This window comes from Python bivittatus, unplaced genomic scaffold, assembly GCF_059951505.1.
Source record: "Python bivittatus isolate LINGU-HERP-01145 unplaced genomic scaffold, Pbiv_v1 ctg000070_np1212, whole genome shotgun sequence".
In the NCBI taxonomy this organism is placed as follows: domain Eukaryota; kingdom Metazoa; phylum Chordata; class Lepidosauria; order Squamata; family Pythonidae; genus Python; species Python bivittatus.
The window spans coordinates 21,470,125-21,488,445 of NW_028277034.1; the positions used below are offsets into that span (position 1 = coordinate 21,470,125).

At 36.3% G+C, this 18,321-nt stretch overlaps 1 protein-coding gene across 4 annotated transcripts in view; it reads right to left on the reverse strand.

Annotated features, from left to right (window-relative positions):
* The window catches only part of DCLK2 (doublecortin like kinase 2), an 88,637-nt gene that overhangs the window by 13,780 nt on the left and 56,536 nt on the right, over positions 1 to 18,321 (reverse strand). For all 4 annotated transcript variants that reach the window (XR_003084393.2, XR_003084394.2, XM_007425406.4 and 1 more), the window contains 3 exons: positions 13,691 to 13,824; positions 11,389 to 11,466; positions 7,497 to 7,593 (listed from right to left, as the gene is read on the reverse strand). Coding sequence is in view for 2 of the 4 variants with exons in the window: in XM_007425406.4 (XP_007425468.2) it covers positions 7,497 to 7,593; positions 11,389 to 11,466; positions 13,691 to 13,824 (309 nt within the window). In the remaining 2 variants the exon portion in view is untranslated. The remainder of the gene's footprint in view (positions 1 to 7,496; positions 7,594 to 11,388; positions 11,467 to 13,690; positions 13,825 to 18,321) is intronic.

Here is an 18,321-nt window from a genome sequence, read left to right on the forward strand (position 1 = left end):
AATGCTGGGGGTATTGCATAGTACATAAAGAAAAAATATACCTGCACAGGAATTCAAGAATTGTAAAATGAAATGGTGAAAGTGTTTGGGTAAGAGGAAAAGGAAAGAGAAACAAATGTGATACTATTATGGGGTTAATTATAGATCACCTGGGCAAGAAGAAAATGTGGATGAGGCCTTTTTCCATCAGATGACCAGACTTTCAAAGAGTCATATAAGAGAGAGAATGGGGAGATTTCAATTATCCTGACATCCATTATTCTGACATCTGTTGAGAATCTAATTCTGCCAAGACCCGGAGGTCCAACAACTTCTTGCACTCTTTTCCAATAACTTCATTTGTCAGAAGGTGAAGGAAAGAATACAGGAGTCTGCTTTCCTAGATCTAACCATCTCCAATAGGGAGGAACTGGTTGAAGAAGTGAAAGTGATTATGTGATTTATGAATTTATGACATCCATGTGAGGAGGAACTGAGAAGAGTCAGATTTGTATTCTGGACTTCAGAAGTACAAATTTTGATGAACTCTAAAAGAAAGTAGGTTAGATAGGTTAGAACGTAGGTCTTGAAATCCTGAGGGCGAAAAATATCCAAGAAGGATGGGAAATCATATGAAAAAAGATACTAAAGGCATAGTCAGAAAAATTCCTACAAGAAACACAGATGGGAAAAATGTAGAGGCCATCATGGGTATATGCAGAATTCTTTTGATGATAAAGGAAATTGGGGGAGAGTCACTTAACTAAAGAAGTCTCCAGAAACTACAAGAAATGTCAGAAAGGTTCAGAATCTGCTGAGGCTTTCAAGAAATACAAACAAAAACAGCAACAAAATTCTTTGAGCATGTTAAAAACAAAAGAAAAGCCAACCAGAGTGTAGTGTAGATTGCAAAAAGAAAGTGTGAACTATATGGACTATAGTGATAAGACAACTTAATTCTTATTTTATGTCTGTTTTCTTGCAGAAGGGAAATAAAGTTTTGTACTGTCATTATTTTGCCGTGCGGGAAGAATGAAACTTCTTATTAGGCAGACATGGATAAATTCTGGTCTTCAGGACCATGTGTATTATATCCTATGATACTGAGGGAACTAGCAGAGATAAATACAGAACTACTCTCAATAATTTTTGTGAACAGCTGGAAAATGCAGAGATCCCAGAAAGGTGAAGAAGAGCAAATGTCACTTCATCCACAAAGGGGGGAGAGGTGGGGGAAGGAAGATCCAGAAAATTACAGAGTTGCCAGCTTTACATCTCTACTGGGTAAGATCCTTAATATTGCCATTTCTTAAACAGCATGTTTGTGATCATTTGCATAAGCATGTTAGTTAACAGAAACCAGCATGGCTTTGCCATAAATAAATCATGCCAGGCTAACTTTATCTTATTCTTTTAGAGAGTTATTAGCTTGGTATATCAGAAGTCTGCCATACATATTATGTACTTGGATCTCAGCACAGCTTCAATGAAGTTTATCATGAGCTTATCCTTAGTGAAATGATAAAATAGGGAGTAGATTATACTACCGCTAGATGAATTCACAATTAGTTGCATGAATGCACCCAATGGGCACTTGTTAATGGCTTAGCTCCAGCTTATGGAAGTACTGAGTGAAGTATTATGGGGCTCCATTCTGGGCTCTGCATTCTTCAACATTTTATCAATGATTTGGATGACATAACTGAGGTGTGCTTATTAAGTCTGCTGATGGCACAAAGCTGGAGAGATGGCTACTACTTTAGAGGAGAGGCAGAAGATCTAGACAGTCTTGAGCAGTGGACTGAAATGTAAAATTCTGCATCTGGGCAGGAAAAATAATAGGCACAGTTACAGGTTTGGGGAGATATGGCTCCAGTGTAAAAAGGATTTGGGTGTTCTTGTTGACTACCAGTTAAACATGAGCCAGCAATGTGCTGTAGCTACTAAAAAGACAAGTGCTATCATGGAAAGCATTAGGACTTCAAATTGTGGGAAGGAATTTTTCTAATCTATTCTGGACAGACTCCATTTGAATATAGTTCCAGTTCTGGGTACCATAGTTCAAAAAGGACAGTGACAAATGTGTGCAAGTTCATAGGAAGGCTACCAAGCCCATGAGAACAGTTTAAAGGAACTGGGTGTAATTAGCCTACTGAATAGATGTCTCAAGGGAGATATGATAGGAGTCTTCAAGTATATGAAGGCTTGTCATATAGAAGTGGGTTTGTTCTACATTGCCTTAAAGGACAGGCCAGAAGCAGATGTTTAAAACTACAAGGAAATAGTTTTAGTATAGACAGTGGGAAGAATTTCCTGACTGTATAAACTATCATTGTGAACCAGGCTGCCATGTGGAAGTGGTGAGTTCACCTTTACAGGGGTTTTCAAACAGAGACTGGTCATCTATTAGAGATGCTCTACCGAATTCTGTGCTGAGCAGAGGATTGGAGTACATGATGTCTGAAATCCCTTCTAACTCTGATTCCATCATTCTAAAATGGGGTCTATTTTTGTCAGTATTTTCCCTTAATTTTCACATATTTTAGACAGCGTAAATTCTGTCTAAAGATTTTTCATCAGGAACATTAAAGTCGGCTGTGCATTCATCAAATTAAACAAAAAACCAGCTACTCAAGGAAGCAGGCTAAGTGAAAAAGAAAAGAATACAGCAGGGAAGCACTCATTCCTTAAAGCAGTGTTGTCCAAACTTGGCCACTTTAAGATGAGTGGACCAACTCCCAGAATTCCCCAGCCAGCCATGCTGGCTGGGGAATTCTGGGAGTTGAAGTCCACTCATCTTAAAGTGGCCAAGTTTGGACAACACTGCCTTAAAGAATAACAATAACATTGCACTGGAACTTAACTAGATTGTTTTGGTAGGGCAAGGTTCAATACTCATATCATCTTCCCCCTAGTAGCTCAGGCCCCTTCCCAAGCACACTGGTTAAAATCTCATGTACATGTTTTTATTTTATAAGGGAACATAAATTTAAAATCAGCAAACTCTCTAACCAGAAGATGCGTCTATTAGTAACACCTTAGTTACAGTTACAAGTAACACTTAACTACTAAGTGTGATAGGCACTGAAAAAATTCTTTCCTCACAAGCAAATTACCTTGAGAGAAAACTACAGCATTTACTGGTATATTATTATACCAGTACATATATAATAATAATATTAGCACTAAGTACATTAAATGGATAAATGGCTGGATGAGTTGAATCTGCAAAGGAACAGTTCCAGCCTCAAAGAGCAAGGTTTGTACAGTTATACAACAGGAAATGGATATCTATTGTGTTTAATTAAAATCTTAGAGAAGCTAAGTTTCATTTTATTTTATGAAAGAAAACCTAAAAGGGAGAAAAATTCAGCTGAATTATAAGACTAAATAAATTGGTAATAGATTTACAAATCTATCTGCTGCTGTTTAAATTTAGGTTAATCTTTGCTATTAATGGAAAAGTGTCTGTATATCAATCCAGCAGAAAAAAACTGTCAACAAGTACTTACTTCTATTTTATTAATTTGTGTAGTGATTTCCAAACAGACAATGCCATCATTCACTTTATTTCCAGAAAAGAAAAGCTGTGCATATTTCCTCAATTGGTCCCTCTCTAGTGGTAATATCCAGGCTAAAGAATCCTGGTTATGAAGGCTGTGTTGAATGCCTAGAAATCTTCAAATGTCAGCTGCATAACTATTATATTCCAGCACTCACTTGCTTTGGTATACATATAATCCTTTAGGTATATACCTAGCAGACAGTCCCAGTGGGAGCAATAGTATTACTGTCAGATAAATGAATAAGGGATTGCCATCTTAATCTGATTTAAAAAGGGAGGCTCACAATATGATTTGCACCTGTTATTGTTCCTGGAATGCAGAGACAGCCTTGGTCAAGAAATGTCTTTTCCCTGCAAGGGCCTCTATGTCAGCTATACCTCTTGTTAGCAAATTCAGATTTGACAAGGATGACAAACGCCTCAGGGGGAACAACATGGTGGTTTGCCTTTGAAAGGTATTCAGAAATTACGATTGTCTCAGAATGTAGCAGTCCCATTATTAATAGCAGTTGCATACTGACTTTGCCGAGGAAAGGCTGTGTTGGTTCTTTTTTCTTTGTGAATGCAACCTACAATCCCTGAAGTATTTGGGAAGAACCAGTCTACTTACTGAGATCATCTTTGGAAGGCTTCGGCTATTTTCAAACAATTCAGATACATTCAGAATGTAGATTTTCATGGCTACTATTTACTTGTGAAATGACTTCTGGAGGTATGTATAATGCCATGTGAGACAATAAATATTCATCGTCTCACATGAAATTATTCTATGTCATTTCACCAATCCAGATTTATGCTTAATTAAGGCAATCCTTTTCTTTCCAGTGCCTGTGTAATTCTCTTCCAACTCTCACTTCCTCACTGAATCTTTCAAATTTTTAGTAATAAGGAAAGGGTTACACACACACACACACACACACACACAAAATTTATATCTGCAACTTTTTGTAAAGAGGTAGAAAACAGTATTTTATTAAGAGTTCTTGTATTTTATTTTTTAGATTGCACAAGTTTTTATAACATTAAAAAAAGATTTTTTTTTCCTGGCACCAAATCCTTTCTTTCCCTTTCATAAGTTGTAAGAGCACACAATTGCATGTGAATGATTTTTTTTTAAAAAAAAAATCTTATAAAAATGAAGGTTATTTGTAAGAGTGTGACATTAGTGCATTACCCAGAACTAGTAAAATTGCTGCAAGGTATTAATAAATGCAACTAAAGTACATGAATGGTAGAAATTGTGAGCTATTTTATGGTGTTTTTTTTTTTTAGCTTATTTCTCATTCACAGTTTACATCAGCACCAGCATGACCTAACAACCACAAAGTTTTGTCCTTGGTCATGTAGCACCTGTCTTGTCTTGTTCCATTCCCATATTTTATGCTAGCTTATGTTGATCATACAAATATTGGAAAACAACCAGTTTTTCTAGCCTAATCAGAACAAAAGCAAAGTGTATGTATTTTGTTATGCTTCCTCCCCAACCTTTAGGGGAGCTATGCTAATGTGAGCAACTCAATTTTGTTAGTCCTTTGTAGACTCTGATAGAGGTGACTCTATTTTAGGTGCAGGCAGCCATATTCAGCAGCCAACCAACATTTGAATCGTCCACCTGGAGCACCTGATGGACACTACTGGGTTCCAGAGGAAGCTTGGGGTTTTTCCTGGGGCTGTGGTAGATGGTTTGACTGAAGCTTTTAGTTGCCACTTGGAATGAGAGGGAATTTTGGCCTTGGATCACATCATACCTATATGGCTTTTCTATGCTTGTGAATCTTGGAGGGCCCCCTGGTTTTCAGAAGTGCTCCAAGTGATGAAACAGCATAAGATGCCTAGAATGCTGCTGGAGGAAAACAAAGAGTGAGCATAGAGAAGACATAAGGATTACCTTGTGGCAACAAGGGCAGCAAAACATAGTCATTTCTTATTGCCTTTATTGTATCTGCAGAAAGCCAGCCAATGGCTCTGTTCAGGGTTAACCCAGTGCCTCCTGGGTAAGGAAGGACCATGGCAATTCTTGCAGGGCTCTGTGGAGAATATTTAGGTACCTGTCATATTAAGTCACTTCAATTTGCTCAGAGTTGGAATCCAGCAGTACAGGTCTGAGAAGTTGCCTGAGCCATTGTCTTGGCCTATTATCTGGGAAGAGGTTGAACCTCTTAGCTCAGATGAAATGGACACGGTCCTCTGAGCTGTGAGCTTGGCCACCTATGTCTTAAATCCCTCTCCCTCCTGGTTGAATAAGATCTCCCAGGAGATAAAAGGTGGTAGGGTCCACATGGTGGTGAATGCTTCTCTGCAAGAGGAGGTGGTTCCATCTGCCTTGAAGGATGAATTGTCCTCCCCCTCCTTCAGAGACCATAACTGGACCTAGCAGATCTGGAAAAGGGAAGACTGTTGCACTTACAACTCCAGAGGGCACTGGAAGAAGCAGATTATCTGGACCCCTTTCAGTCAGGGGCCAGGTCTGGTTGTAGTACTGAGACAGCATTGATCATACTTGTTGATGACCTCCGGTGGGCTTGGAATGGGGATAGTGCATCTGGGCTGGCTTTAGGGATTGGGAATGAGAAGCACTATACTATGGGGGGGGGTTTCCTCCCTTCTCCAATCAGTTCCAATTGGTGTTATTGGGGGAAAGTTGATTCCAAAGCCCTTTGGTTTGTGGGATGCCTTACGGCTTCACTCTCTTCCTGCTCCCATTTAACATCTACAAAAATCTGCTGAGTGAGGTCACCCACTGTTATGAGATGTGGTATCATTAGTATTCTGATGCACCCAATTGTACATCTCAATCCTGGACTGACCAAGCAATATCATCCCTTTCCTTGTGCCTGGAGGTCCTTTCCTAGTGCTTGGAGGATGTGACGGTCTCTATGGGGGAAAACAGGCTTAGGTTCAGCCCTGTGGCTGTGGTTTTTAAGCCCCACCAGTTCCAAGGGTTTTCCATCTTTAACTCTGCATGGGGGTCCACTTCCCCAGAGTGTGAGTGCAATTTGAGGGTTCTCCTGGACTCTCGGCTTCTTTTAAAAGAACAGGTGGTCCTTTGCAGAAGTTTGTCTTATATACCAACTGCACCCATTCCTGGACTGGGGAGCCTAAGTCATCTCCTGTTTGGACTACTGTAACATGCAGTACATGAGGCTGTCCTTAAATAGCACTCAGAGGCTGCAGCTGGTCCAGAAAGCAATGGCATGAACACTTGTTATGCCCATATAACTCCACTGCTCTGGAAGCTGCACTGGCTCGCAGTAAGCTTCTGGTTGCACTTCAACATGCTAGTTATCACCTATAAAGCACTACATGGCAAAGGGCCCAGCTATTTGCAAGACCGCCTTCTCCCATTGTTTCTGGTCACATCATCAGATCTAATAGAGAAGGCATAATTCCAGGTCACTTCTATCAAACAATGTCATCTTGTTGGATCCTGCAGTCATGCCTTCTCAGTGGTAGTGCCTGCCCTATGAAGCAGCATCCCCTACCCCGCCCCCGAGATTTGGATGGCCCAAGCCAATTAGCCTTTCCCTGAGTGTTTGGTCAGGAGGTTAGGTGAGCTCTGCTGTTGGTGGTGGTGGTTTTTTTGTGGGTTTTTTTTTTGTGAGTGTGGTTGTTTGGGTGCAGGGGTTGTATGTTATGATTTCATGTTTTAATTCTATAGACTACCCAAAGTCACCTGTATGTGAAGGATAGAAATATAAATCGAAGGGAGGGAGGGAGTTCAAAATGTTCCCAGTGTTACCAATGAGGACAATACACTCTGTCAACCACTCATGACAATGAATCAGGACAACATATAATTATCCTGGCAAGATTGTATATTCCTACACAAAGGCTGAGTTTTACAGATCCTAACTGATGAAAGGATCTTAATTACAGTAGAGATGGGCCAATTTGGCTTTATCAGAAATTCTTTCATACTTTCAGCTCTCACACTATCAATACATCCTGGTACCTTAGCAGAGTCAGTGATGTTGTCCCAATATGGAGAAGGAAATTCTAGTTTTCCAACCAAGATCTGATCAAAAAGATCTTCTTGAATGTTGTTCTCACTGTGGATCAAAACCAAGCAGGAAAAATTTACTATGATACTCATTATAACATTCATTATAAAAGCTAAATTACAGGATTAATTTGATATGCAATACTCTGTTCTAATTTCAGTTTTTATACAAGCTGGAATTAATTTAGTTTGAGAATAAATACAATCACTATTATTTTCATTGTGAATTATTTCTTTAAGGAAGACTTTAGTAATATCTCTGCTATTGGCTAGTCTGCAGTCCCAGATATTTCTCAGATAATGGAATACTGAATTGCTGATTACAATGAACAAATATGTAAAATGTGAAAATATAAGGAATTCAGCATGTATATCTATGACAAACTTCAAAATTAAAACTCTCTACTGCATGTAAATTGACCCTATTTATGGGGAAGTTAAGACTTTCAGTCTTTCAACTTGTGCATACAGTATCAACCAATTTCTAAGAGTAAATGAACTCTTTCCCACCCACTACCCAGGTCAATAAAGAACAGATTCATTAATAGGAAGAACTGATTAGGAATTGTAGGTGATTCCTTTTCACTGACACCTCTGTTTCAAGGAAGCTAATTTTATCACTGGAACTAATATAGGGTAGAGGTTTCCCTGCCAAACAGAATTTAAGGAAATAAAGGATTCTACTATATGGTTTATAACTGCCCATCTTAACACTGAAGAAAATTTCAAACAAAAATAAATTTAGGGTTAGGTGAAGATTCCTTGAGATCCATGGTTAAATTTTATGCTTAGGGTGAAATTTTATGCTTAGCGGTAGTCTTAGTTTTATACTTGCAGTTTGTTTGTTGACATGTTTAGAGAAAAAAAGTCCTAATGATCTAAGGTTAAATTTCTTTGAAGTTTATGCTCTTTTTTAGTGTGAAGATTAGCTTCATTTTTACAGAAAATGGTAGCCTTGTGATTTGTTAAAGTTCAGAATAAAACATTCTTTGAGAGCTATGGTGGAATTTGGTGTAATAACTTTTGGGTGAATATTTAGTCTTAGTGGCAGTCTTAGCTTCACACTGTGGTGCTTATTGAGCACTTAGGACAATTTTTTTATTGCATTAGGTGTACTGAACATTAGGATTGCGTTTCCTTTATGTCAGTGTGTTGATTAGCTTTACAGTAAATGTTTAGACTTAATGGTATTTTTCAATTTCTATTTCAGTGGAGGATTCTTTTATGGATAATATTAGGGTTAAAAATTGCTAAAATCCTTAGGGTGAACTTACATTAAGGTTAAGATTACTTGAGATCTATGGTTCAATTTAATGAGGAAGTTAGCCATAAATTGAGTTTTCATGTTTAGTGGTAATTTTAGTTTTATGCAGTGCAGCATAGAGCTAAGATGGTATGCTTAAGACAAGTTTAAATTAAAAATATATATACTGTATATATATATTGCCAATAGATTGAATTTATGGACAGGGTTAAAATAACTTGAGATCTGTGATTAAATTTATGCTGCAGGATTGCTTTCTTTGAGATTTCAACAAAACCTAACACTAACCATACATTCACTCTATGAACAATACCAATATTTTAAACTGTACTAGAGCTCAGTTAAATCTCCAGGGTAGCATTAAATTAAGACTACCGGAAACCAGAAAAACTCTGTATTCCGGTTACCTTCACATTAAATATGACATACAGTGGTACCTTGGGTTACAATCTTAATCCGTTCGGTGACTCTGGTTGCAACCCGATTTGGTCGCAACCCGAAGCAAATTTTCCCATAAGGTTCAATGTAATTACCGTTAATCTGTTCCGGCGTCCGCAGACCACGTGTCAGGGGCGGAAAAACAGCTGCGGACCACACAGGGCGGAAAAACGGCCACGGACCATGTGGCAGGGCGGAAAAATGGCCGCAGACCACGCGGCAGGGCGGAAAAACGGCTGCGGACCACGCGGCAGGGCGGAAAAACGGCCGCGGACCACGTGGCACGGGCAGAAAAATGGCCGCGGACCACGTGGAACGGGAGGAAAATGGCCACGGACCGCGTGGCACGTGCGGAAAAATGGCCGCGGACCATGTGGAACGGGGGGGAAATGGCCGCGGACCACGTGTCACGGCGGAAAATGGCGTGGATCCAGTTCATATCCCGAGGTAAATTTTTCGGCCGGAGCTGGTCGCAACCCGAAAAGTTTGTTAGCAGAGGCGTTCGTAACCCGAGGTACCACTGTATCTTAAGTATGCCTAAGTGTAACACTAAGTTCATGGAATGCTAGGACTGCCATTAACCACAACATCAAGTTTAATTCTCAGACTTAAAATCAATATGGATATCAATGTTCACCCCATTGCCAATATGAATTTTCAACTCTATATTTGCCCTGACTATGCAATCTCGCCCACTAATAAAGAGAGAAACATCATCCTCACCACATTAAAAACCTAAGACTGGAAGAACAAATGAAATTGAACTCTACAGCCAATTCACACAATTAAAATCAATATAGATCTATACTGAGCCTAACTGTAACTCCACGTTCAACATATTGCCAATAGGAATTTTGTACTGCTGTTATTATGCAATCTGTGCCACATGACAAAATAGTGCCAGTATGCATAAAACCTAATCCTGAAGAATAAGTCCCACATGGCATTTAACAACTGATATCTCTTAGGTTAGACTAAGTACACCAAAATCCCAAAGGGGATCACTAACACCAAGCGCTAAGGGCAAATACTAACCATACTGTATTGGAAACCTAAGACTCCAGAAACCAATTATATTGAATTCTAATCCTCAGATTTAAAATCAGCATAAACTTCATAGGATACTAATTCTGATCTTGTTCAGTCTATTGCCAATATGAACTTTATAGGCTAAGCTTGCCTTGGCTACACACAGGAGAAATTAATGCCACCTCTATCCATCAAACCTCACCCTTACTCTATCCTTATTGATAAACTGAAGTGAAGGAAAACCTATCCCTAACCAAAGTTTACTGAAAACTGAGTAGGAATTTCATAATCTAAGCTTGTCCCTGTTTCACAATCTGCAGTACAGCATAAAAAGACGAATGCTATGCATAGAGGATTAATGTGAAGCTGTTGCAAGAGATTTAACAACAGATCTCAACTAAGTTTAAACCTGACCCAAAGTTCACCCTGTTGCCAATAGGAAATTTTATTTTAAACTTTATCAAGTCACACAATCTTCACTGTAGCTTTGAAGCATACATAACATAAAGCTTTGCCAAGCATAATAATTTAACATTTAAGGTAAACGTCAAACTAAATTTTAAAAGTGGTCTCAAAGAAGCTGAACTATCAATAGGATTTTTTAAATTCTACATTTAACTCAAGCATTCAATTCCCACAGAAGGGTGGATAACTGTTTACTTTTAATGATCTGTATCTGCTAAGCATGTGTACTGTTCTATGTTGTCCAGGCTTGACTATGAAAAAAATGGGCAATATCAAATATTTTGGATAAATTTAATAATGCCATATAATGCCAATTCCAGTTACAACACCTACGTCTCCAGATATTAACACTAAGGAGCAAACTTTGCAGCTGAAACAAATGAGATTCAGGAACAGGAAATCAGTATCTTGCCCTATGTTTGTCTGCTTAAAATGTAATTTCACTTACTCCTTCCTTTTAGCAATATCACTTTTTCAATCATAGGAGATAAACTAAAATCATTAGTTTCCCAAAATTTGGTAAAACTGAATGAGTGTTAGGGCATCTCCTTAAATAGGAAATAGCAACAATATTTATCAATTAAAACACTCAGAGCAGTGTGGTTAATAATACAACACTTTTCTGTATTATTATTTGATTCAACTTACCTACGAAATGGTGGAAACCCACATAACAGTATGTATGTAATGACACCTGCAGCCCAAATGTCCACCTTTAAGCCATAACTACGAAAGGAAGAAAGGAAGGGAGGGAGGGGAGGGTTACAATTTGAATTTATTACGCATACATGCATTAAAACTGATCACTAGACGGTTCTGAAGGCACTTTAAACTATAATTTTAGCATTCTAATACTTTGCCATGCATCTAGAAATCACTGAAGATTACATTTATATTGATGGAAAATAATTAATCATGGTTTACATGCCGTATGTTGACCTGCATATGGTTTGGCATTACATATGGCAAAACATATGAGATTTTGATGGTATAATAAAATATTATGAAATATCTCACATTAATATGAAATCATTGCATAGTGTTATATGAAGCTCTGTTTACATAGTGTATTTTCTTCTTCTCCCCACACTTTTCTTATTTATTTATTTAATTCAATTTATATAGTCACCCATCTCATATACATGATTCTGGGCAGCTCTCTAAATTCTATTCTTTATTTTTTTTTATTTATTTTTAAAGAGTGAAGTAGGAAAAATAAAAAGAAGGAAGAACTGGAAAGAAGGAAAAAGTGGGAAGGAAAGAACACCTTAAAGGTTTTGTAAAATATGAAAATTATGTAAGATTTTATTAAATGTTAAGTGAAAAAGAAAAAAAATCACTATTATAATTACAAATGTCATTAAATTGGAACAGAAATAAATATAATAATGAAACAGTTTGGCACTTTAAGAACTAATAGTAAAGTCACGTCAGAGATCAAGAAAAACAGCCTAAACTATAAGAATTAACTGTCAAAATGATAAGAATTAACAAGAATTTATAACAAACCTGAAGCATTTCATCCTTAATTATATGACCAGACAGAATACAGTATTTTAAAACCTTATGTTGAAAGAAACCCTAACTGAAGTCTACATGAAGAAGTCTACATATAGAATTATAGTCCATAAACAGTTTCCAAATTAGGCTGAAGTATCAGTATTTTTTTTTAAGATATAAAGCTATTTTGACATTGCTGCATAATCCCAAATTTAATTTGCCAATCATCTAATAAAGCAATTTGATGTAATTTCCAATGGAAAAGATACAGTTTCTTGGCAACAGTGTATGTATGTATGTGTGTGTGTGTGTGTGTGTGTGTGTGTGTATGCATGTAAGTAAGTAAATAAATAAATAAATAAATAAATAAATAAATAAATGCCAATTCTGTAGAAATGTAATGCTTGGTGACACCTAACAGCAAAACAACTGGAAGAAAGTAAAGTAAATATTTAAAATTTGTTTCATTCTATTATGAATCATCTTCCAAAGTTGCTGAGACTTGTAGCACTGCCACCAGATGTTGAAGAATGATCAAATATGATTATTACATTTCCAGCAGTTATTTTAATTATGTAGTATCCATTTTAGCAACTAGAGTAATATGCCAACAAAAAAATACCAGTTTTCCCTAAGTGGCTTTTCTAATATTCACAGTACATTAAATATTTACCTTCCATTGATACTCCCATTGCTGTATATCCTGTCTAAATTTGGTATCCATTTAATTATGCAGTCTTTGACTTGTTCAGTTTCTGAATCATATTTCAATTACAATGTATATATATTGTATAAAACATTCTAACAGATGTTTTGAGTTTTGTATTTTAAGCTTTTCAAATTCAGTGAAATCTCTAAATGCACCACTTTGTCTTTGTAGTTCCTTTGAACTATGCTGCTTATTTGACGATATTGAAACCAATGTGGCATTCTTGACCATATCAAGAAAAGAGTCTTGGATGATTTCATCTTTTTTAAATTAAAGGTTAAACCTTGCGGTCTGTGCCTCCACTGATCAATTTTTAGCATGCTTGCCTTTATTAAAATAAATATTTAATATTGAAGCAAGAGAGGATAATCTGGGCTTATTATTTTTAATATTTGTCCCCTGGTATTAACAAGCTATATATAATTGAATAGGTCCCTTATGCATTCAGCCTTTCTATTTGTATCAATCAGAAATTGAAAAAGTTCTATTTAGTTAGTAGCTCCAAACTTAAGATTATACATGACTAACCAACTTCCAATATTTGCAGAATTTGAAAAGCTGAATTTTGCAACAGACTGTTACACTATCTAAATCAGCCAAGTTCTTAGAATAAATTAAACCGGTTAATCACAATCTCTGTTCAGACAATTAAACACAAATAATATATAGCTTTAAAAAATAATGTTAATATTGTTTGTGAACTAAGCACAACAAAACCCTATTTTAAAAATGAATTCTCACCCTGTTTCTGCAATGATTTCTGGAGCAACATAAGTTGGTGTGCCACAAACTGTATAAAGAGGTCCTTCAACCACAGTGGCTAATCCAAAGTCTCCTAGTTTCAAGGATTTTGTCCCATCTGGATATTCACAGACCTGAGAGGAAAAAAAGGAGTAAGATCATAATTCATATTGCATACCTTTATAGGAACAACACCTAGTAATACGGATAGGCAGTCTAGGATACTATGGATGTATTGAACTAGAACGCCTATTTAGAAACAAGTAGCACACATTCTTTTCATTACACTACCTTTTGAGTAGCTAAGCTGCAGCACAGCAATTCTTAAAAGAAGACCTACAACTGTGTTTACACATCAGTTTAGTGCGATGAGAACAAACAAAATTACACCGCAGAAAATCCAAGATATGCATAATTTTGTCCGTAATGCTGTTTAGAGAAAAAGGCTGGATGTTTTTATGGCTGAACTAAACCTAGCCATACTGTCTGAATCTGCAAATTATACCTAATCTTCTATCTTGTTGATTTCAAACTAGCTTGTCAGCCCTATGAGGGAGACCAGAACAGGAAACCAACTTCATAGGAAAACTAGAACTATGCTACAGTAACAGAAACTTGCAAGTCTAATTGTATTTTTTCCCTCTTATACCCAAGTGAGCCAAGGAAGAGCCAGCTGAGCTTCTTCCCAAAGCTACTTACTTTCCCAGGGCTTAAGGAACATTTCTGCCCTTTTTGTTTAAATAATGGTTTCTGAATACTAGCCTCAAGGCAATCTCCTTGGCTGTCTCCAAGTCTTAAACTATTCAAGATTAAGAATAATTTCCAATCCATATGATATGACAATCTTTGATTATAAAACCAAATATTTACCAGCCATATGTAAAAAATAGACAAAAGAAGTAGTAGATTGGTTCTACTTTTTACATGTGATATATATAAAGGCCTCCTAAATCTCACTAGTAAGTAGACTCAGCTTTGCAGAAAATGTAAATATTTTCAGTGAAAGAATACTTTCCTAACCTGTGGAGAAACCAGCAATTATTAAATGTAAAACATAGTTACTGATATATGTAAAGTTGAGATCAAATTTAAATGGATGACTAGATCTCTGGAAAGTTTGTAATATATGAAATCTATAGTTCTTAAGACCTTGGACACAGTTGCAAAGGTTGAAAAGATTGAAAATCATATTTCAGCAACAGTTTGAAAGTTAATATCCTTGATATTTATATTGATAGAAACATCAGAAGAAAATAATTCAGTTGGAATTCTGATGGTTACTCTAAAATTATTTGTTCTGGTCCTGAAATAAAGATCAAGAAAATGAGAGTGCTCTCATGTCAAAAGCTGAGGCCAGCAGTTTATAAGGCTACAAACAGCTACACAGAGCATTACCCTTTGCCAATATTGGTTTTATTTTTTTAACATGTTATTAGCCCCCAGAGTCTCATCTGTGAAATGGGTGGCCATACAAATCAATCAATCAAACAAACAAACAAACACAGTGTAGAGGAGAGCAGGGACTGTTGGGAAGGAAGGAAGGAAGGAAGGAAGGAAGGAAGGAAGGAAGGAAGGAAGGAAGGAAGGAAGGAAGGAAGGAAGGAAGGAAGGAAGGAAGGAAGGAAGGAAGGAAGGAAGGACAAAACCCTGGAAAATAAAACCAAGGATAGATGGGTGCAAAAAGGAAGACCAGAGAAAACAAATCTAGGCTTGAAAAGTAAGGCAGACTGAAGAAAGCCTAGAAAGCTGTAGCTGATACAAAAAGATACAAAACTTTTGCCCTTAAGGAAGAAGGGATTTGAGGTAAAACAAAGCTGAAAATCTGAGCAGAACCTCAGTATGTTGGACCCATCTGAAAGTTTTTTCTGCAGAAAGAAGGGTTCATATTAGTTGAACATCTTTCATATTAAAAAGAAGGTGAAAGCAAGATTAAGAAATACTTAAATCAGGTTAGCAACACTGTTCCATGCATGTTGGTTAAATGGAATGAGGTAAGACAATTATTACTATTAATATGAATATAGATTACTTTCTCAAATGTAAATTAAGAGAAAACATCTGTGACTGATAAGTTCTGTAGACACATTGCCAAAGTGTTTACCAAAGCAGCAATGAATGAGAAACAGGCAGCAAAAAATGAATGCAGCTCAAAGACCTTATCTCTTAATTTAAGAAGCAAGATTCTAAAAATCTTTACCAACTATCAAAGCTTTTCTTTCACTCAAAAGCTGAACACACAAAGAGAAGAAACACAAGGAGAAGTCATCTGATAAAAGTTTAAGAGATTTAAAGAAGCAGAAGCAGTAGCATACATGAAAGCCCTATCTCTTTATGACTACTTTTATCCTTCATGATTTTAGGTCAGCAGAGTGAATGATAATGCTAAATGAATTCAGCTAGAGTAGCCCTGAGACTGGAGTCTCTGATCACAGTTACGGGGAAAATATGCTTAAACTACCGTCCTGCTCACCTCCTCACTTTAAGTTGGGGGGTGAACCTGCAGCCCTCAGATATCATACCTGGGGCTTTTGGAGCTCCCTCCAATCATGACTGCTGAAAACAGCATAATTTCTTACAAATAAGTTAAACGTCAGATAATGCTTTTCAAGAATTAAAAAACAATAATGCACTCCTAGCCATTCCAATCTATCTTTTGTAACAATTAAAATATACATACATAAGTTCTACTGTGCTCAATTATCTCAAATAATCAAAATATCATCCTAAATTAATTGGAAGGGAAGACTTCCATTGTGAAAATTCGCCATAGCCTGATGCATCATATAAAAGCTTAGAAAAATTAAAAACAAGAATTCTTTATTGCTCAGAAAGAAAAAAATAAGCATGGATGTCTACAAAGAATCTCCCTCTCCAATTCAAAATGTATTTACCACTGGTATAGAACAGTGGTGGGTACTTTTAATAAAATGTAATACTGTATTCTATATTGAGAAATATGAGGACCTTTGCTGTTAGAGATAAGATACAGTAATGTATATAAAGTCATAGTGATAATCTAGGGACACAATTTCTCTTAGTTATGGAAGACCATTCTTAGAATTATCTGAAGTGATTGAGCTATACACTGCTTTGATTTAATTTCCAAACTTTCATTCATTAGCAATATACACCAAATAAAAGAGCAAAATAGATTGTGCATTATTTCAATTGCACATATGAATATTTAGTTTTATCAGGTATGAGAAAATAAAGTGTTTTGAGATGTAATAAAAAAGATGGGCTTTTAGGAGAATTTGTAGGAAAAGGGTAACTGGGATGACAATACAGTAGTGAATAACATCTGATATAGCTAAATGCACTGATCCTTTGCAGCAATAATGTAAGATGTTTATAAGCATCTGTTGCCACATGCTACATTTTGTGAATCACAATCAGTGTATTCACGTATCAAATCTGAATCCTTTCCTGCAGTCAGGAAAACAAATAGTTCATAAATATACACAATTAATTAAAATATATTAGATAATTGCATTATTAGTGAGCTTCATTTTTATTTTTTCTCTTGCCTTGTATTTCATTTTCCCTAAACAGATGTTGCTTATAGGAGGGTTTTTTTTTCAGTTTTTGTTTTTAAAAAATTTGACTGGTCATAGACTATAATAAATACTGATTGACTGGTTGAATCCTCTCCTTCATCTTCTATAAGTCATTTTTGCTTCACCATCCATTGGGCACTAAGCCCATGACAAAATATCATATTTCCACATAGTAATTGAAAACTAGCAATCATATAAACCCACCAGATGGCAGCACGTAGCTGCTTTTAGCTGATGAAAAAAAACACCTCACAAACAAAAAACAAAAAACAACTCAATAGGATCAAATCAAATGAAAATCTTTATTATGGTCATTGACTAGCATAAAATAATGTAAAACAATAATAAAAACATCACTAACACTAAAATCTATATGAAAATTACAAAATTGAATATAAATTGTATTGAGACCTTATGTAATATAGCATAATATTACATATTATATTATATATATTAATATATAAGTAAACTTGATGTTGCATTAAGATAATAAAAGATATTCAGATTTTATGCTATACTAAAATGAGCTTTAGGATAACATATAATAATAAAAATGAAGAGGCTTTTATCTGATCTACTATTTCAGTTAAATCAAAATTTATTTACCGTCACAATCCAATCCAAGATATGTAATAGCTATAAATGATAATAATACTAATGATGATGATGATGTTGACCTGGTTCCAAACCTGGTTTAGAACAGAACAGCCTGTTCTGCTCTGGGGCTAAAAAATTATCTTCTTCTAATAATTCTACAAGTGTAAGTGCCTGACTTAGATTTGCTAATATACTGATAAGTCTTCCTGGGAAGCCATTGGCTAGATCAGTGTTCCTCAACCTTGGCAACTTTAAGATGAGTGACCAACTCCTAGAATTCCCCAGTTAGCCATGCTGGCTGGGGAATTCTGGGAGTTGAAGTCCACTCATCTTAAAGTTATTAAGGTTGAGAAACACTGGGCTAAATCTTCTTTCTTATCCTTTTTAAAGATAGAGATAATAATAGCCATACCCCATCCACGCAAATCTACTCATAAAAGTGAAAAAGGAGGGTAGAACTGGATTGTAGAAAGGGAT